The sequence below is a fragment of the Saimiri boliviensis genome, chromosome 11, assembly GCF_048565385.1.
Source record: "Saimiri boliviensis isolate mSaiBol1 chromosome 11, mSaiBol1.pri, whole genome shotgun sequence".
In the NCBI taxonomy this organism is placed as follows: domain Eukaryota; kingdom Metazoa; phylum Chordata; class Mammalia; order Primates; family Cebidae; genus Saimiri; species Saimiri boliviensis.
The window spans coordinates 98,185,272-98,213,227 of NC_133459.1; the positions used below are offsets into that span (position 1 = coordinate 98,185,272).

The following is a 27,956-nucleotide window of genomic DNA, read 5'->3' on the forward strand; positions in this document are numbered from 1 at the left end:
GTGGCAATCTGGGCTTCTACCACTAGTAGTAATTGCCTGCTAAACATTTACACCTGCTCTACCAGCTGTTCCCTTCACTTCAGCATGACTCAAACTTACGACATCATCAGTCTTTGCCACGTCCTTTCTCCCCTTGGCCTCCCTAATGGTTTTTGCAGTGCGGATGGGGCAAGGCTTCTGAGTCATCCGTTACTCTTCCTTTTCCTTCATCCCTCATTTAAGGATACTTGCTGGTCATCTAGTCTGGTCCTTTCTTCACTGACAGCTGAATTCATAGGCAACTCTTATCTTCCATTCAAAGTGTTACCATTCAAGTTATACTCCCCCCACTACCACTTTATGCATAAATTACAGCTACCTTGATTCCCTTCATTCTGCACACCACTAACGGACTTTTATCAGCAGATCGCTCTGGGGGGAAATTCCTGGCTGAAAAGGCTCCCGTGGCTTCCCACTGTCTAGGACCTTTATGCCTGTGACCCATCAGCTTTTATATTCTCATTTCCTCTATATATTTTTTAAATAAAATCTATGTAAATTCAACCATTTGAAGTTCCCTGTACATAACTCATACTTACATTGTTTTGTCCCATTGCTCATTTATTCAGCCTGGAATGTTTTCTCTCCTCAATTTCTCCTTATTGAAATCCTATGCACCTGTCAATGCCACCTATTCTGTGAAATCTTTTCTCTTCACCCCTTTGAACTTGTGCATGTGTCTGCTCATTCTGAGGAGGGATAATATCTTATTTTGGATCACTCTCCCAACTCATTCAGTAGCAGACATAAGGCTTTGGGCAATGCAGACACTCAGTATGTGTTTATGAAATGAGTAATGGGAGTGAAATGAGAAATTCAAAACTGCAATCACCGAGAAGCACCTTTTCTAATAATTACTAGAATATACCATCTAATAATTATCAGAATCATCTGCCTTTCTAATTGAATGAGTTGAGAATGTCTATGATGGAATACTAGTGATGCGAATTCTAGTCCTTGAAACTAATAAATGTCGAGAGCCATGCCTTTCAGCCTCTAGTTACTGCTCTGGGTAGCTAAGACGGGGAAAAAAAATCCTTGGCCTACTGTTTCCTGAAAACAGTTAAAGATTCTAGTTGATCCTTGCTTTCTCAAGACTCTTATTAAGATGAAAAGTATATTTTATTTATTAATTTGTTTACCCCCAGATGTTGACTATGTGAATAAGAAATGAATTTTCTTATTGGCCAAGGTCAAGAAGCCAAAAGTAGCATAACTGCAATATGGTCTAGCACACTAAAGAGAAGAAATGAAATCATCAGGATGTTAGAAAAGCAAAATGACCAAAAAAAAAAAAAAGTATAAACAAAAGGAAGAAAAATAAATTATAAAAGAAGAAAAAGAAAAACAAAATGACAAGCATTTGCCTTTTTTAGGTTTCAGTGAAGACAAATCCTGCTTTTTAGATTTAAGAGGTTTCTGCATTCCCTTTATATCAATTATTAATATCTTTTGAAGTTTTCAGTCTAGAGCTGGAACCTAAGGTTACAGACAGAAGCCAACTCACATGAATTCTGCCATCTTTGATGGCAGGACCATCTTCAGCAAGACGAAGGATGAATAGCCCCATGTTGTACTCCTTCCCGCCTCGGAGGCTGAATCCAAAGCCCCGGGGGCCTCTCTCCAGCTCTACTGGGTAACAACCAAGGCTCTAGAGAGAAAGAAGTATCAGAAAAGCAAGTTCTCATGGATTGTCTCTTTACATTTTGAAGAATGATTACTTCTATAGCTGGGAGAAATGATTTATACTCTCAATGTGCATTTCTATATTGTAAAGAAGGAATGTAAATTTTGGTGGAAGGGCTACTTAATTTTTATAAATGCAGTGTTAAATTTATCTGAAGGTTACATGTCTTCTCTAGTTGGTCAATGTGCAATGGGACAATCAGAGAACAGAATTTTGGAAAGTGCATCCTTTAAGTAGAGTTTGACTAATTTTTCTGAAAAACAAATAACAAACAAAGAACCCCTAATTTGATCATCTAAAATACTATTTACTTCTAAGTACTTAACCAAGGGTTCAAAGTTCTCCTGCCCTAGGGGAAACTTTTCTTTCACTCCTGACTTTCTCTCATGGATGCCAGCAGAATGCCACACACATGGCAGGTCTTCGAGAATTATTAGTTTTGGAAACAAATTTATCTGAACTGATTTGCAATAAAAATTCAACAATGCCAGTGATATGGCAACTCAAAATATCAGTCCACATCTGGGGGATGTTAGTTTACCTGATTGTGCCGAGTGCCTACAACTGAGATTACTGCGGTGTCAGGCTGTGCAAGGTGCTTGTGGTCTGACCACGAATGTCTGTAGGAAGTGGAGACATCTTTTCCAGTTTCACCTTCTAGGGCACTTCTACAAGACAGAGAAATCAAGTCACTCTCTGAACTGAGAAAATGAAAAAGAGTCTAAAGGCAGATTGATTTCTTTTCTTTTAAAAGCTCAACTTTGCCATTTTCCCTCTGACAAACCACTATGAAGACAGACTGTATCTAAAATCAGAGAGGTACTAGGAGAAACCCCGTCATTAATGCCAACATAGCTTTTAGTCTGTCAACATCCCCAATTTTTTTAAGGACATCTCAGAGCAGTTTATATCAAAGAAAACTGCAATCAAATAACTACACCAGAGGGCAGATAAGCTGACCTTGTCACAGTGAAAAATGGCTCTCCTGCAGCACCAATGCCCATGAAGATGCTGGATGTTTGGAAATCCAGTTTTTGTTTCATGGCTAATACTTTCAATGAAGGAGGACATAAATACACAGAAAATCCTGCTCTGCTCAGGTGGTCTGATAACATAGCAATCCATATGGGCCTGTAGCTTCCCTATGAAAACTACTGAAGAGCGAGAGTAGCAGAGCCAGATGCCATCGTTTCTTTCTAGTCCTCGCATGTCAGGCATGATTGGGTAATTATGCTGTGCCTGGGACGGAGGCTGGGAGAGGGTTGACGGCACTGAATGGGTGGAGGCAATGGGGAAGTACCTGAGGAACAGGCGAGAGTATTAATTTTGACCTCAACAGCTGGCATCTGCATTACTGTATGGGGGGGTGGATGACAGGGAATGGGATTATGAAAAGTTGAGCAATAAGGAGAGAATAAGAAAAAAAAAACCTGAGAATAGTCCCACCTGTCCCCAGGTATGTGGTTGGCCTGTGACTGTCCCATGGGCCTGTGCTGCAGGGCTGGGCTTTGCCTGGCTGAGTTTGTTCCTGATGGTGGACCATGATGCTCTGTTCAAATGAGAAAACAATAGAAGTAAGAATTTGTACATAAAATGTGAAGGCCAAGTGGATCTGTGAAAGTGAGACGGTAACAGATGGCTGTTGCTGTCCCGACTTTAGTGGCTTTAGCATGAACAGCAATATTGTCAGCTGTCTGGAACTGGCACATTAGCATCTTTTCCCCTGTGGCTTTTGATTACTCTTTATGTCTCAAGAGAACAGGAATCATATTATGTCCCCATTTTCACCTTTGTTTTAGCCATCCAAACCACATAAAATTCAGAAATGAACATAATTATTTATAGAGAAGACACAGCTCCAGGAATATTCTAGGGGTTTCCAGAGCACACACCTAATAACTGGTAACCCATTCAAGATAACGAAGCCAGGTGTCAGCAATGCTGGAACATGGAGGCCAGTCTGCAAGCCACACTCACACCTGTCTTTAATATAGGAGCAATTATTTTGCCTGATACCAAGAACCAAAGACAAACTTATAGAATCATCTTGAGGGCTAACAAATGTTTATAAATATCCTACTGCTTCTATTTTCTTAGAACACAAACATAGGTGAAAAACATGACATTTGTTTCTGTATCATTCCCAACAGCTGTGGACCCCCTGCTGTTCCTTAAAGGCAGCTTTCATAGCTAAGCATGGTGGCTGTCTGCACCTAGAACTAGATGGCAAGCAGACGACAATTAAATGAGATGCCTAAGGCTGGCAGACTCATATTTTTAAAGTTGAAACTTCTGAACATTTTATTATGTTTAAATATAAAAGTACATGATATCTGAAGTATCAGAGAGAGGGAGCACAGCTTCATGATTAAGATCATGAACTCTGAGCAAGATGGACAGAGTTTAAGCCTGAATGCATTATTTTACTAGCTTCGTGTTCTTCAGCAAATCTGTTATGTTCTCTGTGCTTTGAATCATCTTGTCTATAAAAGGGGAAATAGAGTTACCTCACTGGGTTATAGTATCAAAGGAGCTTATAAATGTACATGCTTAGAATAGTGCCTGGCATATAATAGTCACAATATAACAGTTTTTATTTTAAGTATCATCATTATCATCATCATCAAAATGATAGCTCTCATTTGGGGTTGCATTTTTCCTTAAGCATATATTCTGAAATCTTCACCTTGCTTTATAAAAATGTTAAGTGTAGAGGTATTTTAAGTTAGAAAAATATGTGGAAGCTGATAAAACCTGAATCTTAGAATGTAATAGCAAAAATCTCATGTTAAAGTTAAGAGATATGAATACTAGGAAGCAGTTTACATTGAGAAAGCTAAAACTTCAGGCTTTACAATAATACATGCATCACTATTTTATGGCTAGGATTAAGTTGTTACTTTTCCAAGTTTTGTGAGACTAAAAACACAGATAAATGGCTTATTTTTATGGGAAAAATTTCTTGTGTCTAGAAGCTAAAGAATACTCTAAAAACTCAGGCAAGAGAGTAGAAAGTGGCAGGAAGATAAGAAATGGTCTATGGCCAAGCCAAGTGGCCCCTGAGGAGTTCTATGCTCTCTGGCTGCTGGGCTTAGGTGTGAACATGGATTTAACAACATGTACCAGACCTGGAGATGCAGAACCAAACTCGGGAGCAGAACCTATCCAGAGGGTTGTGTTTCCTCTTTAAAGTCAAGTATTCCAGGAAGGGAGGGTGGGGGTGGAGTGGGCTTTGAGTGGGCTATGAACCCTTTTTTTTTTTTTTTTTTTGAGATCTGGAAATTGGATGCCCTTTTGTATTGCTATCATGAATTTTATTTTTCCTGAGTAACTTTTAACAAGTTGCTTACACTGACCTCCTAACCGCTCTTTTTGCCACCAAAGATTACAGTTTTAACACACAGGTTGGAACATGCCACTGCCTTGGATAAAAACCTATGGTGGTCCTTATTTGCAAAGGTATATGCCACAACTGAGAAAAATAAAATAAAAATAAAAAAAGAAAAAATAAACAAACCAACAAAACCTATGGTGGGCTGGGTGTGGTGGCTCACGCCTGTAATCCCAGTGCTTTGGGAGGCTGAGGCGGGTGGATCCCCTGAGGTGGGAGTTCAAGACCAGCCTAGCCAACATGGTGAAACCCTGTCTCTACTAAAAATACAAAATTAGCCAGGTATGATGGCACACACCTGTAGTTCCAGGTTCTTGGAAGGCTGAGGCAGAAGAATTGTTTGAATCCAGGAGGCAGAGGTTGTAGTGAGCTGAGATTGTACCACTGCACTCCAGCCTGTGTGACAGAGCGAGACTCTGTCTCAAAACAAAACAAAACAAAAACCCTATGGTGTGTTTTCTTGCTTATAAGCTACTATCCAACCTTGTTACCCGGGCACTCCTGCCTTTCCATTTCACCTCATGTTCAAAATGTCACCTCCGCTGCGAAATCCTACCTGGCGTCTTAAGCACACTGTGATCACAATGTTCTCACAGTATTTCCCACATTGCGTCACAAGCTAGCAGAACACCTGACTCTCCTGCTAGACTCTGAATGCCTTGATTGCAAGAAACACCTCAGTTATCCCGATATTCCTGTACTCACTAGACATTTCCAGAAGTTCTTCCACATGTGCTTCCGGGGCATGTCAATTTCAAGTTACCTGTCTCCAAACCTTAGTGCCTACTATAGAGTTGGATTCTCTTCTGTGGCTGTAAATTCATGGTTACCATGAAGTGGCTAGAAACTGATAGGAAAAATTCTAACTACCGACAAGACGACTGGGAGATACTTGCACCTTTGCATGTGGTCAATAATTTATTGGCTTTACTACCTTGGCTATAATAATGTGTGTATAACGTCAGAGCAGGACAACAGAAATAATCTGACCAATTCCAAGTTACCCTCTAACTTCCACTCTAGATAAGAGATTACAGTTCTAGGCAGAATGTACCACATGTTGGTGCTTACTTTTAAAGTTACGTGTTTTTTGTTGTCTTCATCAAGTTTAAGTAAAACTTCCTATCACTGGTATCCTTTTCATTTTTAGTCCTTCAACCAGTGCTACATGCTACATGGCATCTCCATTGTTTTTTCTGTTATAAGCTATTTTACTTCACAAAGTCAAATACTTATTCCATAAGGTCTAACAGGTCTATCTTCTCTCTGAATTTTATTTGAAAATTATATTTTATTTTATATTTTTTTGACAGAGTTTTGCTCTTGTAGCCCAGGCTGGAGTGCAATGGCACGATCTTGCTTCACCGTAACCTTCACCTCCCAGGTTCAAGTGATTCTCCTGCCTCAGCCTTCTGAGTAGCTGGGATTACAGGCATATGCCACTATGCCCAGCTAATTTTGTATTTTTAGTAGAGATGGGGTTTCTGCATGTTGGTCAGGCTGGTCTCAAACTCCTGACCTCAGGTGATCCACCTGCCTTGGCCTCCCAAAGAGCTGAGATTACAGGTGTGAGCCACAGTGCCTAGCCTTGAAAATTCTTAAAACAGCAAAGCAATGGGTTAAGTATAGCTCTCCCTTGATGAGAATTAAATTTTTGCTGGGCTTTGTGTTTGTAAGTATAGGTGTACCTTATTTTAGTACACTTCACTTTATTGCCTTTTTTTTTTTTTTTTTTTTTTGAGACAGACTCTTGCTGTGTTGCTAGGTACCAGGCTGGAGTGCAGTGGCGCCATCTCGGCTCACTGCAAACTCCGCCTCCCAGGTTCAAGCAATTCTCCTGCCTCAGCCTCCTGAGAAGCTGGGACTACAGGTGTGTGCCACCACACCCAGCTAATTTTTGTATTTTGGTAGAGACAGAGTTTCACCATGTTGGTCAGGATGGTCTCTATCTCTTGACCTCATGATCCACCCACCTCAGCCTCCAAAAGTACTGGGATTACAGGCATGAGCCACTGCGCCTGACCTTTTATTGCATTTTTTATAAATTGAAGGTTTATGGCAACTCTGCATTGGGTGAGTCTATTAGTGCCATTTTTCCAACAGCATGTGTTCACTTTCATGACTACGTCACAATTTGGTAATTCTTCCAATATTTCTAACTTTTTCATTATTATCATATCTATCATGGTGATCTGTGGTCAGTGATCTTTGATCTTTATATTCTTGTACCCACTGGAAATTCCCAGTTCTTCCACCTTTGTTTACTGGGTATGTCAATTTCGAGTTACTTGTCTCTAATTGTTTTTGTGTGCCATGAACCACACTCATATAAAACAGCAAACATAATTGATAAATATGTGTGTTCTGACTGCTCCATCAACTAGCCTTTCCTCATCTTTCTCCCTCTCCTCAGGCCTCTCCATTCCCTGAGACACACAATATTGAAATCATGACAATTAATAACCCCACAATGTCCTCTACGCATTCAAGTGAATGAGTTGCATGTCTCTCACTTTACATCAAAAGCTTAGGCTTAGTGAGGAAGGCATGTTGAGACCTGAGACAGGCTGAAAGCTAGACCTCTTATACCAGTTAGCCAAGTTGTGAATGCAAAAGAAAAGTTCTTGAAGGAAACTTAACTATTACTCCAGTGAACAAATGAATGATAAGAAAATGGGCTGGGCATGGTGGCTCACACCTGTAATCCCAGCACTTTGGGAGGATGAGGCAGGAGGATCACCTGAGGTCAGGAGTTCGAGACCAGACTGGCCAACATGGTGAAACCCCGTCTCTACTAAAAATATAAAAAAATTAGTAGGGCGTGGTGGTGCATGCCTGTAATCCCAGCTATTGAGGAGGCTGAAGCAGGAGAATAGCTTGAACCCATTAGGCAGAGTTTGCAGTGAGCCAAGATCACGTCACTGGACTCCAGCTGGGGTGACAGAGTGAGACTCTGTCTCAAAACAAACAAACAAAAAAAGAAAATGAAACAGTCTTATTGCTGGATATGGAGAAAGTTTTAGTGGTCTACATAGAAGATCAAACCAGCCACAATATTCTCATTAGCCAAAGCCTAATCCAGAGCAAGTCCCTAACTCTTCTATTCTGAGAGTTGAGAGAGCTACAGAAGAAAAGTTTGAAGCGAGAAGAAGCTGGTTCATGAGGTTTAAGGAAAGAAGTCATCTCCATAACATAAACTATAAGGTGAACCAGCAAATGCTGATACAGAAGCTGCAGCAGCTTTTCCTGAAGATTCAGCTAATATCATTGGTGAAGGTGGCTACACTAAACAATAGATTTTCAAGGTAGACAAAGCCTTCTATAAGAAGATGCCATCTAGGACTTTCATAGCTAGAGAGGAGAAGTTAATGCCTGGCTTCAAAGGACAGGCTGACTCTCCAGTTAGGGGCTAATGCAGCTGGTGAACTCATATTCTTATTTACCACTCCAAAAATCTTAGGGCCCATAAGAATTATGCTAAATCTACTCTGCCTATGCTCTAAAAATGGAACAATAAAGCCTGGATAATAGCACATCTGTTTACAGCATGATTTACTGAATAATTTAATCCCACTGTTGAGACCTACTGCTCAGAAAAAGATTCCTTTTAAAATATTACTGCTTACTGACAATAGTCACTCAAGAGCTCTGATGGAGAAATACAAGGAGATAAATGTTGTTTTCATGCCTTCCAATACAATATCCATTCTGTATCCCATGGATCAAGGAGTAATTTTGACTTTCAAGTCTTAGTATTTAAGAAATACATTTGGTAAGCTATAGCTGCCACAGACAGTGATTTTTCTATGGATCTGGGCAAAGCAAATTGAAAACCTGGAAAGGATTCACCATTCCAGATGACATTAAGAATATTCATTCAGTATGGTATTTTAAGAAATTGCTACACTCACCTCAATCTTCAGCAACCACCACCCAGATCAGTCAGCAACTATCAACATCGAGGCAAGACCCTCCACCAGCATAAAGATTATTAAGACTTACTAAAGGCCCAGATGATCATTAGCATTTCTTAGCAATAAAGTGTATTTTCATTAAGATATGTACATTGTTTTTTGAGACATATTGCTATCGCACACTTAAGAGATTATAGTATCGGCCGGGCGCAGTGGCTCAAGCCTGTAATCCCAGCACTTTGGGAGGCCGAGGTGGGTGGATCACGAGGTCAAGAGATTGAGACCATCCTGGTCAACTTAGTGAAACCCCGTCTCTAACAAAAATACAAAAAATTAGCTGGGCATGGTGGCGCGTGCCTGTAATCCCAGCTACTCAGGAGGCTAAGGCAGGAGAATTGCCTGAACCCGGAAGGCGGAGGTTGTGGTGAGCTGAGATCGGGCCATTGCACTCCAGCCTGGGTAATAAGAGCGAAACTCCATCTCAAAAAAAAAAAAAAAAAGAGATTATAGTATAGTGTAAACATTACTTCTATATGCACTAGAAAACCAAAACATTCATGTGACTCACTTTATTGCAACATTCACTACCTAATAGCAGTGGCCTATAACTGAATCTGCAGTATCTCCAAGGTATGCCTATAATAATACACTTAAGAGAAAGCATATTTTCAAAAGATAAAAACAAAATCCACAGTTAAACTCCAGCTATAAACATTATAATCTATGGAGAATCATCTTACCAAGAGTAAATAAGAACCCTATGAGAGAACATTTTAAAACTCTATTAAAGGACATAAAAGATGATCTAAATAACTGGAAAGACATTCCATTATCTTAGGTAGGATGACTTAATATGTAAAGATATAAATTCTCTTCCCCCACAAAAAATATATATATATACACACACACAATATATCCCCCAAAACTGTAATTTTTTTTGGAGAAGCTCAATAATTTGCTCTAAAATTTTATATAGAAAAGTTCCATGAATATGTAGTCAATTTTGAGATACAGATAGGTTTGCCTTAATAAGCAGATATATTAGGATGTATCACAAACTTACAGATAAAAAAATAATGAAAAATACACACACACATATATTATCAGCCCAAGAACAAATAAACTAATACAACAGAATAGAGACTCATGCTTAAAGGGGAAGTTGATCTATACAGGAGAGATGGCGTCACAAGTAGACAGAGTAAAGAAGTACTGTCTAAGAGCTGGTGTTGGGAAAACTGGCTCATGATCGAAATAAAAACTAAAACTACATACAAAGGTAGGCTCCAGATGAATTAAAAGACCGAAGTACAAAAATCAAAATTATAAATCTGGTATTAGATTATACAAAAGAAAAATCTCTATGGTGTGGGGGAAAAATGACTTAAAATGTCAAGACTTTAAGCTATAGGTAAAACGTGACAAATTTGATTTATCTAATTAAGAATTTCTGTATAATAAAGGGTATCATGACAGGAGAAGACATTTGCACTCTCTAAAATAAAACTGTACTGCTGAAGTCCATGTAATTCAAGAGCAACCACTAAATATCAACAAGACAGAAATTCCACAAGCATATGAAGAGATGCTCAAATTCATGGGCAATCAGAGAAATGCAAATTAAATACGAGACAACAATTTCATGCTTCAGGCTAGCAAATTCAAACGCTGATAATACCAAGTACGGGTGGGGAAGTAAAGGTATAAGAATCCTCAGCGTTTTGCTGGTGGGTGCAACAATTATAGAGAACAATCTGACAGTACCAAATCAAGCACATGCATACCCTCTGTCACTCCCAGAAATTCTCACAATGTTTTTTATTTTTTAAGAGATAAGGTCTCTGGGCCGGGTGTGCTGGCTCACGCCTGTAATCCCAGCACTTTGGGAGGCTGGGGCAGGCAGATCACCTGAGGTCAGGAGTTTGAGACCAGTCTGGCCAACAGGGAGAAACCCCATTCTACTAAAAATACAAAATTAGCCAGGTGTCGTGGCACATGCCTGTAATCCCAGCTACTCAAGAGGCTGAGGCAGGAGAAGCACCTGAACCCGGGAAGCAGAGGTTGCAGTGAGCCAAGATCACACCATTGCACTCTAGCCTGGGCAACAATAGTGAAACTCCATCACACACAAACACACACACATACACACAAAGACAGATAAGATCTTGCTATGTTATCCAGGCTGGCCTAAACTTCTGGGCTCAAGTAATCCTCCTGTGTAGCTCAGACTACAAGCATGTGCCACCAATGCCTGGGTTCTCACACTGTTTTGTAACACAGATATGTGAAGATGTGTATTGTAGAATTGTTTGTGATACTGTAGTACTGTAAGCAATGTGACTGTCTATAGGGAAGTGGACAGGTTATTTGTGGCAAATACTCATGGAAAACTGTCAAGCAGTTAAAAGCAATCAGTTATATTCACCCAGCAATGCAGATTAATCTTAAAAGCTTAAGATGCTATGATACCAAAGCATAAGCAGTGCCCCCACAAATAGCTGAGGTATTCTTCAGCATTAAAACTTTTGTGCATCAAAGGATGGTATCAAGAAAGTGAAAAGACAAATGGAGAACGGGAGAAAAATAGTTGTAAACCATGTATCTGATAATCGTCTAGTATTCAGAATACATAAAGTCATCTTACAATTCAACAATATAAAAGACAACTGAGTTATAAATGGCAAAGGATTTAAATAGACATTTCTCTATGTAAAGAAGATTTACAAATAGTCAATAAGCACATGAAAAGATGTTCAACATTATTACTCATCAGCAGAAATGCCAATCAAAATCACAATGAGATACTATTTCACACACACTAGAACGGCTAGAAAACAAACCCCCAAAACAGAAAATAAGTGTTGGCAAGGATACGGGGAAATGGAAGCCTTATATATTGCTGGTGGGAATATAAAAGGGTGCAGCTGCTATGGAAAAGAGTTTGGAAGTTCTTCAAAAAGCTAAACATAGTTACCATGTGACCCAACAATTCCATTCCTAGGTATACAACCAAGAAAAATGAAATCATACACCAACACAAAAACCTAAGCACCAATGTTCACAGTGGCATTATTCACAATAGCAGAAACAACTCAAATGTCTATCAAACGATTAATTAGCAAAATATATGTATGCATAATGAAATATTATTCATTAGGCATAAAAAGGAATGCAGTAGTGATATATGCTACAATTAGGATGTACCTTGAAAACACTTTGGTAAGTGAAAAAAGTCAGACACAAAAGGCCACATACTGTATGATTCTATTTACATGAAATGCCCAGCAAATCCACAGAGACAGAAAGTGGATTAGTGGTTGCCTAGGGATGAGGGTTTCCAGAGTATGGGAAGTGACTTCTAATGGGTATGAAGTTTCTTTCTGGGGCCAAAAATTGTTGTAAAACAAGGGGTAATGATTACAACACCCTGTGTATATACTAAAAACCACTGAATTGTATATTTTAGAATAATGAATTTTATAGTATATGAATTCTATCCCAATTCAAAAGAAAAAAAGAAGTCACAAGAACTAAATGCCATGAGGAATCCTGGATTGGATCCTAGAACAGTAAAATGATATTAAAAGAAAACAACAACATGGTTGTGAGAAAAACCCAGTGTAAAATCTCTAACAGTTACATAACTCAAAAAGAAATGCCAACACACAACAAAAAATGTATTTTAAAAGACGCACAAAGAAAATGCAATACATAACATATACTAGAATGTTTGCCAATGGGAGCAGTGAGAGAAACGAGAGTGGAAAATGGAGACAAATGGGAACAGACAAATAAACTGAAAACAAAACAAAGTTATTGCAACACTACCAGAATCATTCCAACAGAAGGGCTTGGTAGCCTTTGGTGACTTATGTTCACTCTTAAAATTACAAGACCTGATAAAAAATTAGAAATCAATTTTGAAAAATTATATAACTTAAGGCTTTTTTTTTTTTTACAGTAAGCAGGAACTACCAGACATAGTAAATTTATGTTCCATATTTAAAAACAAGACACATGGTGGAGGAAGAGGTGGTATTGTTGTGGGAATGCCATATGATAAAGAACAGTCTCAAGTACTGGCTATAGTTTGAAAGTCTTTTATGAAATATGACACTTGCCTTACCATTTCCTTGGCAACATAGGCACAAATATTAAACAGCATCTAGCAAAGGGGGAAAAAAAAGATGGAGGGACCAAAAGTTGTTCTTTTTCCAGGTAACTGCCTTTTACCTGCTGATAGGGAATGGCTGGTGTAGAGAGGGGAGAAGCATCAGATGGGAAGCTCTGGGGCCTTGGGGTATTGATCTGAATGTGTGGTTTCCGAAAATAGCTTTAGAGTTATAAATATTCATTTGACTCTTTAGTGCAGTTGATAGATTTTATACTGAATTTTATGAGAAAACTGTTTTTACAAACTCCATGAATGAGATCTTTATGGACAGAAGGGAGATTTTCTGTTTTTTTTCCTAAGAAAAATAAGAGATTCTGAACGTTTTCATAGTTTAAAAAAATCCTGAGTATAACAGAATAATGTGTGAACACTGAAATGTGATTTTACATATAAAATGTGGCTGTATTTTAAGAGGTTGTGCCTGCATATGAAATATACTTTAAGTATGTATCTGCTACAGAGCTTCCCTCCCCGCTTCTATTTCTCTGAACATGGACTGATGTTATACAAGAAATGTCAAGTGTCTGTCCACAAGTGTTTGGGCCAGAATGTGAAAGGCAACTTTTATTCTAAGAAAAATTACAAACAATCTTGGATAATCTTTTAGAGAAAACATCATCAACATTAAACAGTACTTTTGGGGGGAAAAGTTACTGAGAGAAAGAAGTCATTTTTTTCCTAACAAACTATCTATCCCAAGGCTATCCAAAGTGTGGTTTATTGACGAGATACACAGATATTGAGAGTAGGCATTTAGAACATTTTTTAACCACAGGCAATTCATCTAACTGCTCTGTGACTCAGTTTCCTCATCTACAAGAATTGGAAAACAATAGCGCCTACCTAGGATTCTTGTATTAAATTAGTTAATATATGTAAAGCATTTAGGACAGTGCCTGTCACATAGCATACACATATTAAATACTATTATTATTTCCTTGGGAAGTGACATTTAAGCAGAGACTGGAATGAGGGAGCCAGTCATGTAGGTAGAATAGTAACTATTAGATGAGCACCGTAGTAGGTATTTATGCAGTTTATGTACACTTTCACCTTTAACCCCTGGTGGTGATCCTGAAACAGATATTACTACCCCAATTCTACAGTTAAAAAAGTGAAAATTAGAAATATTAAGTGGCTTTTTTGTCATATAACTAGCTAATAGGTATCTGTGAACTTTGTCAAAAGCCTTACTTCTTTTATTGGGTTTAAATTGCCAGGAGAGAGATCCAAGATGGCTGATCACTAGCAGCTTGGGATTGTAGCTCCCAGTGAAAGCACAGAGAACGAGAGAACGTCACACTTTCAGATGAATTCTTGTTGCTCATGCACCAGGAGATTCCCAGTGGAGGAGCCCCACGGGTTGCCAGTGCAACTCTTATGGCCGGTGAGGCGGTTTTGCCAGTGCCTCGGAGCAGCAGTTCTTGGTGCAGAGTCAGAAAAGCACCATCAATCTTAACGCTGCTGTTTTAGCTGGCACAGTGGGTTGCTCAGATTCTGGCACTGCGAATCAACAAGTCGGATGTCCATTCAGAAACCCAATTACAAAGATGGTAATTATAAAGACCACAGATGGATAAATCTACAACAAAGGGAAGAAACCAGCCTAAAAAGGCTGAGAATATCCAAAATCAGAACGCCTCTCCCTCTACAGGGGATGACAGTTCCTCATCAGCAACAGAACAAGGCCTGATGGAGAATGAGTGTGTTCCATTAACAGAAGCAGGCTTTAAAAGGTGGATGATAAGAAACTTCTGGGAATTAAAAGAACTTGTTCTAACCCAATGCAAAGAAACTAAGAACTTTGAAAAAAGGTTTGACGAAATGTTAACAAGAATACACAATTTAGAGAGGAATATAAGTGAACTGATGGTGCTGAAAAACACAATACGAGAACTTCGCGAAGTATGCACAAGTTTTAACAGCCGAATTGATCAAGCAGAAGAAAGGATATCAGAGGTCGAAGACCAACTCAATGAAATAAAACAAGAAGACAAGATTAGAGAAAAAGGATAAAAAGGAACGAGCAAAGTCTCTGAGAAATATGGGACTATGTGAAAAGACCTAATCTACGCTTGATAGGTGTACCTGAATGTGACGAAGAGAATGAATCCAGGCTGGAAAATATGCTTCAGGATATTATTCAGGAAAATTTTCCCAACCTAGTAAGGCAGGACAATATTCAACTTCAGGTAATACAGAGAACATCACAAAGATATTCCTCAAGAAGACCAACCTCAAGGCACATAATTGTCAGATTCACCAGGGTTGAAATGAAGGAGAAAATACTAAGGGCAGCCAGAGATAAAGGTCAGGTTACCCACAAAGGGAAGCCTAACAGACTTACAGCAGCTCTCTCAGCAGAAACCCTACAAGCCAGAATAGAGTGGGGGCCAACATTCAACATCCTTAAAGAAAAGAACTTTCAACCCAGAATTTCACATCCAGCTAAACTAAGCTTCATAAGCGAAGGAAAAATAAAATCTTATGAACAAGCAAGCACTCAGAGATTTCACCACCACCAGGCCTGCTTTACAAGAGCTTCTGAAAGAACCACTACACATAGAAAGGAATAACCAGTATCAGCCTTTCTAAAAAATATCAAAAAGTAAAGAGCCTAGGAGTTCAAGACCAGACTAGGCAACACAGTGAGACCCCATCTCAAAAACAAACAAACAAAAAACCATTAAAAATTATGTAGTCCTAGCTACTTGGGTGGCTGAGGTAAAAGGATCACTTGAGCCCAGGAGGTTGAGACTGCAGTGAGCCACGACTGTACTATTGCACTCCAGCCTCGGCAACAGAATGAGATCCTGTCTCAAAAAAAAAAAAAAAGCTGAGTATCATAGTCAACCAATGTTTTTTGTTTACAAAGAGCAGACCATTTAAATAGGGATACAGTTACGTGAGAATGATGTTCAATAATGTACAGAGATAGGAGGTGCTATGGGAGTCAGGGTGAGGGAGGAAGGCCATGTGCACAGAGGCCAGTGAAGCCCAGCTTAGAGATGGTATGGAGGGAATACTGGGAGGTACATTTAAAAGGCAGGCTGTGCAGACAGTGGAGAAGCAGTGGAGCTTCTACAAGAGAGAATTTTAGAAAAGAATCAGCAGAGTCAGGGAAGAGTGTGAAAACGGAACGGAGAAGGGAAAGAACAGGCAGGGATGTCATAACATCTTGGAATCCTGCCCAGAATTGGACAGGGCCTAAGGGAGCAGTGAAGTCAATTCATGTCCATGCAGAAATACCCTCTACAGCATCTTGAACAGATTTATGTAATACCTTAGAAATAAATGTATGAGAATGGTGCAGTAGGAACAGAAACAAAAGGTAGAACCAGGACATATAAAAGACTTGGAAATCAACTAGATTAGATGGTCATGGGGGAAAATGGAACATGAATACACATTACAGTATGAAGAATTTTAACATCGAAGACTACCCTTCATAATTCTGTTTTTGGCTTCTCCTTGTTAGTTTTGCAAAATCAGGAAAAATGAGATGACCATTACATAGTAGTTATGTTGTAATTCACAAAGAATATGGACTGGTTCAAAATGGTTCCTAATTAGAAATTCTTAACGATCAAAGGGTAGCTTTACAGCAAGGCAAGACATTAAACATGTTTGTAAGACTCCAGGGCTGCCAGCATGTGTTTAATGCCCTACTTACTAGCCATTCCCACACACTCCTTTACCCTGTTCACAAAGCAGCTGCCCAGAACAAAGCCCTGCCCCCAAGAAAAGCACATTGTGGCATGGGCCTGACATAAAAGACTCGATATCAACAGTGACTTTCTTTGAACTGTTTAAAGGATTTTCTTTCGCTCAAGCTGAGACTTAAGATATTATTTTAAGAAAATAAGACCTGTATTGCCAGTCTCCTTCACTTCTGGGTACTTGCTTCTCTAGCACATAAATGGTCCACACTCACTAGCTGGATTATTTTTCTTGAGCTGCTGACAACTTAATAATAAATTGTCTTTTAAGTTCATTAAATGGAAGTGGTGAAGAATGAGACTGCAGAGTGCATACACAGTCCCCTGCAGTGATTCTGGCAATGGTGGAGGAGGCTACTGCCTCCCACAGGCTTTGAGCCTCTTAGATCAGCTTGGGGAAGGCAAGTCTACTGGCTCCTTACCTTCTTCAGCAATGACTGTTAGTGTGACGGTGACACCGGCATCTTTGATCAGCTGAACAATGTTATCATGAGACAGTTCAACAATGGACTGCCCATTCACTGCAGAGATATGATCTCCAACTTTCAGTTTTCCACAGCGGTCAGCTGGGCTTCCTTCTATGACTCGGCCAATTTTATGAGGAATAACTATGGGAAAAAAACCCCAGGTTTTTCAATTATTTAAGGTATCTGCTAGTGTTAGATTTATAACCATCATCATTTGAAAATTCAACACAATAACATCAAAGAAAACTAAAAACATAAGAAAAAAGTACCACATGTCATCATCCTGTCCAATCGCAAGCATTTTCATACCACTTCCCATTTTGCCCATATGCATGAATACTCTTTACACAGTTGTAATCATAGCATATAAACTTCTTTGCTATCTTCTACCCACCAGAAACCTTTTTCTAATTTTTACATTATCATCCTAATTGTTCTCTGTTTAAGGGCTATTAATCTCACTGATACCATCTGACTGATCATATGTCTCATTGTTTATTGTTGGCCATTTAAGCTGCATCGAGTTTTAGCTATTTTAAAAACTGCTACAGTAAGATTATCTTTGCTTCTGTTAAAGGGGCACTTGCTCCCATAAGGAACCTTGTAAATAAATGCAGTTCAAACTCAAGTTTACACTCACTAGTTACTGGTCAGACAGAAATTCAAGTATAGTGAAGTAACTGACCATTAAAATGAATGATACTTAATTCCAAATGAAAATTAATGCCTCTTATTTATGCCTTTAGCTCTTTTTTAAATTTGAAAAGCTGAGTGGAATTGGAACATTATATGTTAAGTGTTAAGACTACTTGACTCATGGATCAAATTCTAAAACAAGTGCACAAAGCTGAGTCTAATACAACTGCAAAGACTCTGTGCAGCTCTACTATATCTCTAGCTTGTAATGCGAAGGGCTTTCCTGGATTAACTAGTAAGACACTTTGCTGTTATCATAGCTTGAAATGAGTTCTCAGATATTCAGGACATCTTGTTAAACAAAGTATTTTCCACCATGCAACAGGCAGCATTCGTATTAGGAAACAAATGTTCCTTCCACGTCCTCTGAGAATTTCCTACCCTATGTCAGTAAGCTTATCAAGTACTTGAGCTCCTGCTGACTACTGATTGATATGATTAGGGATAATTTATATTTTCGAATGGCACTGTGAATGATGTTTAATTTCCACAGTAAAACCTGCTCCTTACTAGTATTTCTGAATCATATATAGGAGTATGTAAGGGACATTTTAATAGACCTTCATCTGGACTAGAAAAGTTATTCTTGATAATGATTTATGTTCCTACAGACAGTGCCCTGGCTCTTCTAGGAATATACAGTGGGAGATTTTACCTTAAAATAGAGTAAGTCAATGTTGGAAGGAAGTGCCTTGTAGCTCTGAATTATGTCAAGCACTTATTATTCTACTTTCCTTAAAAACAAAGTAATTAGGGAAATGCCAGTGCAGTATGGGCCATGTTGTATGCCAGGCATTATGAGAATTCACTAATTCTCCAACAGGTGGCACATCAGAAACATACGGCAGGTCGTACAGTGGCCCTGTGGTGACCTTCTAAATCAATACCTCAGTTATTCTCCTTCTTACAAAAGATTTACTCATAGTGTTCTTTCTAGATCTCCTGAGAAGAAAATCATTCAGTTCCTTGGCTCACTAAAAGGAGTTTGTTCAGACTTGGGAAAGCATTAAACAGAATTAATCTCTGAAATCTTAGTGGTCCCCTTTCTCATCCTGCGAGCAGTGTGGTGAAAAGAACTGGTGCACAGTGGTATACAACTTTCTAAAGGGTTGGTTGTCCGGGTAAGGGAAGGTAAAAGTAGTCAGATTGCTATCATCTTAGTATTTACAGCAGTACCACTAAAACAGTTAAAAATAGCAAACAGACCAGTAGAAAGGTAGCTTTTGAACATTTTCTAAATGGACTGGGAAGCTGTTCAAGGTAGCCCCTTAGAGTTCACATAACTAGGGAAAAACCTTCAGTCCTGCCTTGTTTTTGTCAATACACAATCTACAAGCATTTGCCATAAAGCAAACTTATCTATCTTCACTCATCTTTGGCTTAAATCTGTCTCATAGCCTGGCTTGTCCAGATCCTGAGATCACTTCAGTGCTCTTAAAACATTTCTTTTCAGGAAAAAAAAGAACAGTAACTGGAAATGTTCCCTTCTCAAAGAAATCTTTTTCAACCAGAACTGAAAACTATATGATAAGAAGGAATAACACTAAAAGCTCTGAAGTACTGGCAAAGCAAAAACTAGCCAAGTCTTTTTCATCTTAAATCAACACCTTTTCTAAGTACTCCATTCATTCAGCACTTGGACAAATTATGAGGATGCTGGACCTGGATCCCTGATCTTTGAAAAAGTCAACAGTAGAGAAACTCAGAATTCCATAACAGGTACCACAGATGCTACTACGAACTCTTTTTTTTTTTTTTTGAGACGGAGTTTCACTCTTGTTACCCAGGCTGGAGTGCAATGGCGCGATCTCGGCTCACCGCAACCTCCGCCTCCTGGGCTCAGGCAATTCTCCTGCCTCAGCCTCCTGTGTAGCTGGGATTACAGGCACGCGCCACCACGCCCAGCTAGTTTTTTGTATTTTTAGTAGAGACGGGGTTTCACCATGTTGACCAGGATGGTCTCGATCTCTCGACCTCGTGATCCACCCGCCTTGGCCTCCCAAAGTGCTGGGATTACAGGCTTGAGCCACCGCGCCCGGCTACTACGAACTCTTCTTGAGATATACATCATCAGAAAATACCCAAGATGAGGTCCATAAAAAATGACCTGGTCAGGCACAGTGGCTCATGCCTGAAATCCCAGCACTTTGGGAGGCCAAGGTGGGTGGATCATCTGAGGTTGGGAGTTCAAGACCAGCCTGGCCAACATGGCAAAACCCCGTCTCCACTAAAAATACAAAAAAATTAGCCAGATGTGTTGGCATATGCCTGAAATCCCAGCTAATCAGGAGGCTGAGGCACAAAAATCACTTAAACCCAGGAAGCAGAGGTTGCAGTGAGCCCACATTGTGCCACTGCACTCCAGCCTGGACAACAGAGCAGGACTCTATCTCGAAAAAAAAAAAAGAAAAAGAAAAAAAAGAATGATCTATTCTGGCAGACAGGTTTCCTGCCTTTCTACCTGTGCTAACTCCTTTCTGAACCAAACCTTCTCTGTCATACAGTTTGCAGCAAGTGTTCAGTGTCTGTGAGTAAAAGCTCCTCATTTGAATTTGCCCCAGGACCATTTTCCTGTCTATATGTGAAAAATAAAATTCTAAGAAGAATATTCACAGGCTTCAACATTTTATGAGATTATTAACTAGCATTTTAGTGAAATTATCAATTCTGGTTTTACACATTGACGAAAATCTCAAGTATTTTATATAAAATTCATCAACAACTTGAGCCTAATTTACCATTCAGCCTGATAATTAATGAGCTGCAAATACTCATTTCCTGCCACATGTTAGGTGCTGCCTCAATCTTACATTTTAATTGGGCTTTCTTTCCCATCTCGTTATTAAGTATTGATGAAATTCTAAGTTTTTTTTAAAAGAAAAGTCAAGAGATTGTGATAATTTTCTAAATAATAATGATGGTGATAACAATGGCAGCAGAAGCTACAACAGGCAACAGCAGCTAACATTTACTGAAGGCCTCGGCTCAGGGCTTCACATACCCTGGCTCCTTTAATCTTCACATTCATGAGACAGGGAGTGTCTACCATCCTCATTTTATGGAAGAAACTTGAGCTTTTGAGGGAAAGTAATTTGCCCAAGATCAGACAACTATTAAAAGATATAAGAAGGACTTGAATCCAAGTTTGTCAGATTACAAAACCCAACACTTAATGACACTATCTTATACAGAGATGAAGCATATCCATAAGTAAAATCATCAAAATAGTAAAAAATAATTTTTTTTTTTTTTGAGACGGAGTTTTGCTCTTGTTACCCAGGCTGGAGTGCAATGGCGCGGTCTCGGCTCAACGCAACCTCTGCCTCCTGGGTTCAGGCAATTCTCCTGCCTCAGCCTCCTGAGTAGCTGGGATTACAGGCACACGCCACCATGCCCAGCTAATTTTTTGTATTTTTAGTAGAGACGGGGTTTCACCATGTTGACCAGGATGGTCTCGATCTCTTGACTTCGTGATCCACCCGCCTCGGCCTCCCAAAATGCTGGGATTACAGGCTTGAGCCACCGCACCCGGCCGTAAAAAATGATTTAAACAAGGAAATATGAAACTACTTAAACATTTAAAAATTTTTAAAATTTACAAATATATACATATAAAATACTTAATAAACATATTTAAGCAATGCAACTTATTTTACTGAATTCCTCTATATAGCTTAGTTTTACGGTGAACACCAGACTCTCCCCAAATTTCTGTACTACTAGAAAGAGAACATCTTCAATATAGAAGGTGGTTAGCATCTATCTACTAGAGTAATCTACTAGATTCTAGATTATCTACTATCTACTACAGTAATACTCTTTCACTGTTTTAGTTAATCTGAATGCCTGGGGTTATTGCATGTTATAAGATTGACAATATCATTATCCTAAATGGTCATCTGTTTTTGGAAGTATGGACTTCCAATGATACAACATGAAAACCAACTAAAAGCTGCTTTCCCTTCATTTTTCTGACACAGACCATATAATCATCCTCACAGCATCACTGACAGTTCCAGGTCCAAGTGTTACCATGGCAACTGCTTTGGGAAAATGGAAACTAGCATCAGTGAGCAGGGACTTAATACTATAGCAATAACTCATCCATGTCATGGACTCTTTTTCCCTTTATACACTTGCATTAATTTTAGCAAGATTTTTGCAAATTGATTTGGCTCACAACACTTTCCTAAAAGTGTTTTCTCTTTTTTTAACTAAGCTTTTAGCAACCTTAGCAACTTGGTCAAAAAGGATCTCATGATCCAAAATATAATCAAACTGACTTGTAAAGGCAAGAGCACATTTTCACGTGGTCAAAGATTTTTATCATTTGACTTGGAACTGATTCTCATATTCAACTAGATTTTATAATTATATTAAGACTTATTTTATAGAAACATCAAGACAAATATTTCATTTGCTGAATCATAATAGCCCTGAATATACTGGATGTAATTCCTCCTTTGATGATGGAACTGATATAAATACATTCATCCTTCTGGATTAGAATATTCTGTTAAACTCAATTCAAGATATTTAGATTCATTTTCCAATTGTTCACAAAATTTTTATGTTTTAATGAAACATTTATAAAAGGTTTGCCTCTTACCATTCAACAAGGATAATTTATAGCTGAAATATGACAATTATTATTAAATAATAACATGAAATAACTAAGACATATTTGGGTCAAGATTTTTCTATTAATCTGCTTTGCTTCTTCTCATTTGCTTCTAGTATTTCTTTTCTACATACATGATTTATTCTAATTTTCAAAACCTATCTCCCCATTTAAAAAAACTCAGCATTATACCTTTCATTAAATCCATATCTATGACATACTATCTCAGTATAACCTTGATGCAAATGGAGCTACTGAAAACTTATTAAATATTTTATGGAATCTGAGATGACAGATAAACCTGAAGCCTGGAAGGTTCGGTTCAGATTACCTAATTTTGAAAATAAGGATAGTATTCACCATTTTTAAAAAGATAGGTATCTAAGGGACTTTACATAGTTCCTAATTATTTCATAAACTCCAGTGGGAGCCTCAGAAAACTGGGCTTGCAGGGAGACAATAAGAAAAAATAGTCCTTACCTCCTGGAGGTGGTTTGTGTTTGGAGGTGAGGATGACAAAGCCAAATCCTTCATTTTCTTTTCGTTGCAAGACAACATCATAGGCCTCCTGGGGTGCAGGCCTGGTTGGGACCTCTGCCCGGTTCAGGCGGGGAGATCCATTCTGTGTTGAAATGAAGGCCTGAGAGCTGTCGTCCTCAGGTTGTTTTTCTATAATAAACATGAGCAGTTTTGATATTTCTGGAACATCATAATTTCTTGTGACTAAAGTGTTTTTATGGTAAGCCTCTCACAGAAAAATTCAGTTTCTAGTAATATAAAGAATAGAAAAGCAGCTCCATATGTGAGCTTCGGGCATAATCTAAGTGTAAATGTAGGCAACAGCAGTCCATCCAACTTCCCAAATACTCAGAGTGAATTACTGAAAAATACAAACGATCTCAAGTTACCCTATTTTTTTGTTTTGAGACAAAGTCTTGCATTGTCACCCAGGTTAGCATGCAGTGGTGGGTTAGCATTGCAGGTTAGCATTACCCAGGTTAGCACTGCAGCTCATCACTGCAATCTCTGTCTCCTGGGTTCATGCAATTCTCCTGCCTCAGCCTCCCGAGTAGCTGGGATGGGATTACAGGTGCCTGCCACCATGCCTGGCTAATTTTTGTATTTTTAGTAGAGACGGGGTTTCACCATGTTGACCATGAACTCCTGACCTGGTGATCTCATTTTAAAGGAAGTTTTTCAAAGCGTCTGTGAGATCTGATAGTAAAAAATTGCTTCTTAAAATTATTTTAGTTCCATCAAGTTTTATAACATGGACCAATAATTTTAACAAAACATATAATGAGGAATGACGCAATGAACTTTCTCTAAAAATCAATTATAAATATAATTTAGTTCAGTGACTGATATTCATTGATGTCTGTCTTATAGGTAAAAGCATCAGGGCAGAAATGCTGCCCCATTATAACAGTTTGCTATCTGTACAGGATTTGTCTTACATGACGTGTTTGCAATGGCAGTTTCCTGAGTGCTGATGTAAGATGAGTTCATCATTAGCAGTTCTCACCCTCTACCTCCCTAACCCGCACCCCACAACTTGCTGGCGGCACATAACAAGCTGTCCACATGAACAGCAAACACTTCTGGGCATAGATAGGGTCATATGAAATTTCTGACAAATGGCTAGTTAACATACACCTTTTTCTGCTCTTCAAGGATGACATCAGAACTTGAGAATGACACAAAGTTAGTCCTAATTTATCTTTTAAAAAGGGTATATTTTTAACCACAACACACTGCAGTTGTGGACATATTCATAAGATCTCTTTTGGTTGAAAATTTACATGGTTTTAAGAATATGTTTTAGAATCTCAACTAAATGCCACCAACATCCAATTATGATTGAAAAATAATTTTTTTCCAAAATGCATGGTTAGAATAAATTAGCTAAAATGTCTCCAATAATATCAAACTACTATGAAACTTCTTCATGATTCTTTCCAGGGAAGAGCCAATTTATAGATTGTATAACATCACAATTTTACTGTAAGTAGTTACATTTGGTCTCCAGCACCACCAAATTGAGGTGATACTGCATTACAATCTGTATGCATCTCTAAATGCCTGGTATTTACCAAAGGAGACAGGTTTACCAAGGGAGGTAGGCCTTTACTTTGAATGCTGCAGTAAAAAATACAGTGCCTCATTTTTAAGAGGGATGTAAATATTCACCCAGTTCACAACACTTATTAATGTCCACTTTGTACCAGACAGGTACTCTTCCAGGTGCTGAGGATACAGCAGATAACTAAACAAATATAAATTCATAACCTTCATGAGGCTTATGCTACAGAGTTATATTTTTAGTATTTTAAAGTGGCAAGAATTCTTTGTATATTCAGCTATTGGGATATCGTGGTATGACTAATAATTTTGTATTTGTTATTTTAAAAAAAAACAACACAGATTTAGGCTGGGCATAGTGGCTCATTCCTGTAATTCCAGCACTTTGAGAGGCTAAGGCGAGCGGATCACTTGAGGTCAGGAGTCTGAGACCAGCCTGGCCAACATAGTGAAACTCCGTCTCTACTAAAGATATAAAAATTAGCCAGGCCCGGTGGCACATGCCTGTAATCCCAGCTACTCAGGAGGTTCAGGCAGGAGAATCACTTGAACCTGGCAAGTGGAGGTTGTAGTGGGCTGAGCTTGCACCACTGCACTCCAGCCTGGGTGACAGAGTGAGATTCTGCCTCAAAAATACAAAACAAAACAAAACTGGATTTAAATCAATACTCCCATCTATAATGCCATATTGGCAAACTGCATCAATATATAAAAATAATCTTAATATAGGAGCCCAAAATTTATTTTTTTATAGTAGTATTATTTCTGAATCCTTTTGTCCTTGCATGGCCTTCCACAGTGAGTCTCTGGATCACACCAAATGGGTTAAACTTATATACTACTGAATGTAATAAAATAATCTGCAAAACCACACAGGACATAGACTAGTACCTTTGTTTCTTTTTTAACTTTTCAGAGTAGGAACAAGTTCACATACCTCCATAGAAGATCTTTCTTCTGACAGTTAATAACACATGGCCATTTCGAGCAGCAGTTGTCATGAGGTCCAAGACTTGTTTGTGTGATTTCCCTTTAACAGGAATTCCATCAATGCACATTAGTTCATCAGCTGCACGGAGCCGACCATCTTTCTCGGCTGCTCCCAGAGGAATAATAGCTCCAATATATATCTGATAAGATGACAAAGTATAGGTTGGTCTACAGTCTAAAGTTTAGCTCAAGAGTTAAGGAATTCCTAACTTAGCACTGTGCAAAGCAACAGATTTTTGCAGTTCAACTATGAAAACAGTCGTATTTTAGAAAGGTATTATCTGAGGAAGTGTCCATTCTCCAAAATGGCACTGCAAATAACTAGACTGTATTATGTAATCCCTCCTAGATTCTTGGGGCTGTGTACAAAGAAAACAGAAAATACAAAGTTGTTCAATAACTCAAAACGCACCACCATTATCCCCTTCATTACAATGAAACAAGATATGAAACTCAGAAAATATAAATCTGCAGAGTAGCTATTAAAAGTCTGTTCAATGTCATCAGGCAAGATTTTCTACATACTGTTCACAGCAACTGGGATCATTCTCAATGGTACTCTCATCACATATGACTAATGGTACAAGTTCAGTATACATAGCACAGAAACATTTCTTGTTTCTAAATCTCGATGGGAACAGAGTGGCCTGAAGCTCACTTGCATCTAGGTGAAAAAAATCTCGTTCATTTTGCTCACCAGCATTAGAATCCTATAATTAGGCAATCCTGAATGTTTGGACTAGTTTCAGACCTGCTAAAATCCGACATTTAAGAGAAAAGAAAAGTTTCTTCTAAGTTGTTTGAGACAAATTCTTAAAATATCTAAGTGAACATTATGAATATCAACAAAATAGGAAGCAATAAAACAAAAATACAAATACTACCAAGAACAATCAAAGTAGCTAGTATTTGTTCTATGTAGGGCAACCTGCCTCAAGCTTTATGTGTGTCCAATGACTGTTGCAATTATGACCAATTAGAACAAATTTATAGTATATAAATCAAATGTTCTATTCAATAATAGGAAGAAGTCTATCATTTTCAAAGATTATTGTGCTTCACCTAACTTCTAAGCATAATGTAGCCTTTCATGATATTATATAAAAGAAAATGCAAATATGTTCTTAAAAATTCTACGGAACACATTACTTCTTTATTATTCAAACCAAGAGCAAAACCCAGAAACAAAACCCCACTACCTTTGTTCTCTAAAACAAGTTTATATGAGAAGCATGTGTAAACAAAATCCTAGACTTTAAATGCTTTGCAAATATAACCCTTATGCCTCTGGACAAAAATATTAATTATTTTATATTCCTCTAGTTTCAAAGGTAACAGATGAAATGACATGCAAAGTACTGAGCATGACAATGCCAACCTATTAATAAGATTAGGTGAAATAATATGCACCGGAACAGAGAGAGTCCGCCATAACAGAGGCGGGCCACCATTGCCCAGACAGTTCTAACTACGCCCATATAAAAAGGACTACAGGGAAGAGCTCAGGGCAGCTGGGCGGAGCCCACAGCAGCTCAGCAAAGCCCCTGCGGGCAGGCAGAGGCTAGGCTTGCTGCTAGCTGGGCGGGTCCGACCTGAAAAAAAAAAAATCAAAAAAGGCAGTAGTGCAACAGAAACTCATAAAGCTCCAACTCCCTGGGACAAAGACAGACAACAGGTGGATAAACCCACAAAAATGGGTAGAAACCAGCGTAAAAAGGATGAAAACTCCCGAAACCAGAACACCTCTCCTCCTAAAAGGGATCACAACTCCTCACCAGCAAGGGAACCAGACCGGATGGAGAAGGAGGGTGATGAAATGACAGAATCAGACTTCAGAAGATGGGTAGTAAGAAACTACAATGAGCTAAAAGAACATGTTCTAACCCATCGCAAAGAAAATAGGAACCTTGAAAAAAGATTGGACGAACTGCTGACGAGAATGGACAGCATAGAGAGGAGAATAAGTGAATTGATGGAGCTGAAAAACGCAACACGAGAACTTCGTGAAGCATGCACAAGCTTCAACAGCCGAATTGACCAAGCAGAAGAAAGGATATCAGAGGTCGAAGACCAACTCAATGAAATAAAAAGAGAAGGCAAGAACAGAGAAAAAAGCGCAAAAAGGAATGAACAAAATCTTCAAGAAATGTGGGACTATGTGAAAAGACCTAATCTA

At 38.7% G+C, this 27,956-nt stretch overlaps 1 protein-coding gene across 3 annotated transcripts in view; it reads right to left on the bottom strand.

Moving 5' to 3' along the window:
- The window catches only part of MAGI3 (membrane associated guanylate kinase, WW and PDZ domain containing 3), a 298,648-nt gene that overhangs the window by 16,971 nt on the left and 253,721 nt on the right, over positions 1 to 27,956 (bottom strand). For all 3 annotated transcript variants that reach the window (XM_074381232.1, XM_039460798.2, XM_039460800.2), the window contains 6 exons: positions 25,728 to 25,920; positions 23,189 to 23,377; positions 17,347 to 17,532; positions 3,173 to 3,275; positions 2,268 to 2,394; positions 1,547 to 1,690 (listed from right to left, as the gene is read on the bottom strand). In XM_074381232.1, the coding sequence (XP_074237333.1) occupies positions 1,547 to 1,690; positions 2,268 to 2,394; positions 3,173 to 3,275; positions 17,347 to 17,532; positions 23,189 to 23,377; positions 25,728 to 25,920 (942 nt within the window). The remainder of the gene's footprint in view (positions 1 to 1,546; positions 1,691 to 2,267; positions 2,395 to 3,172; positions 3,276 to 17,346; positions 17,533 to 23,188; positions 23,378 to 25,727; positions 25,921 to 27,956) is intronic.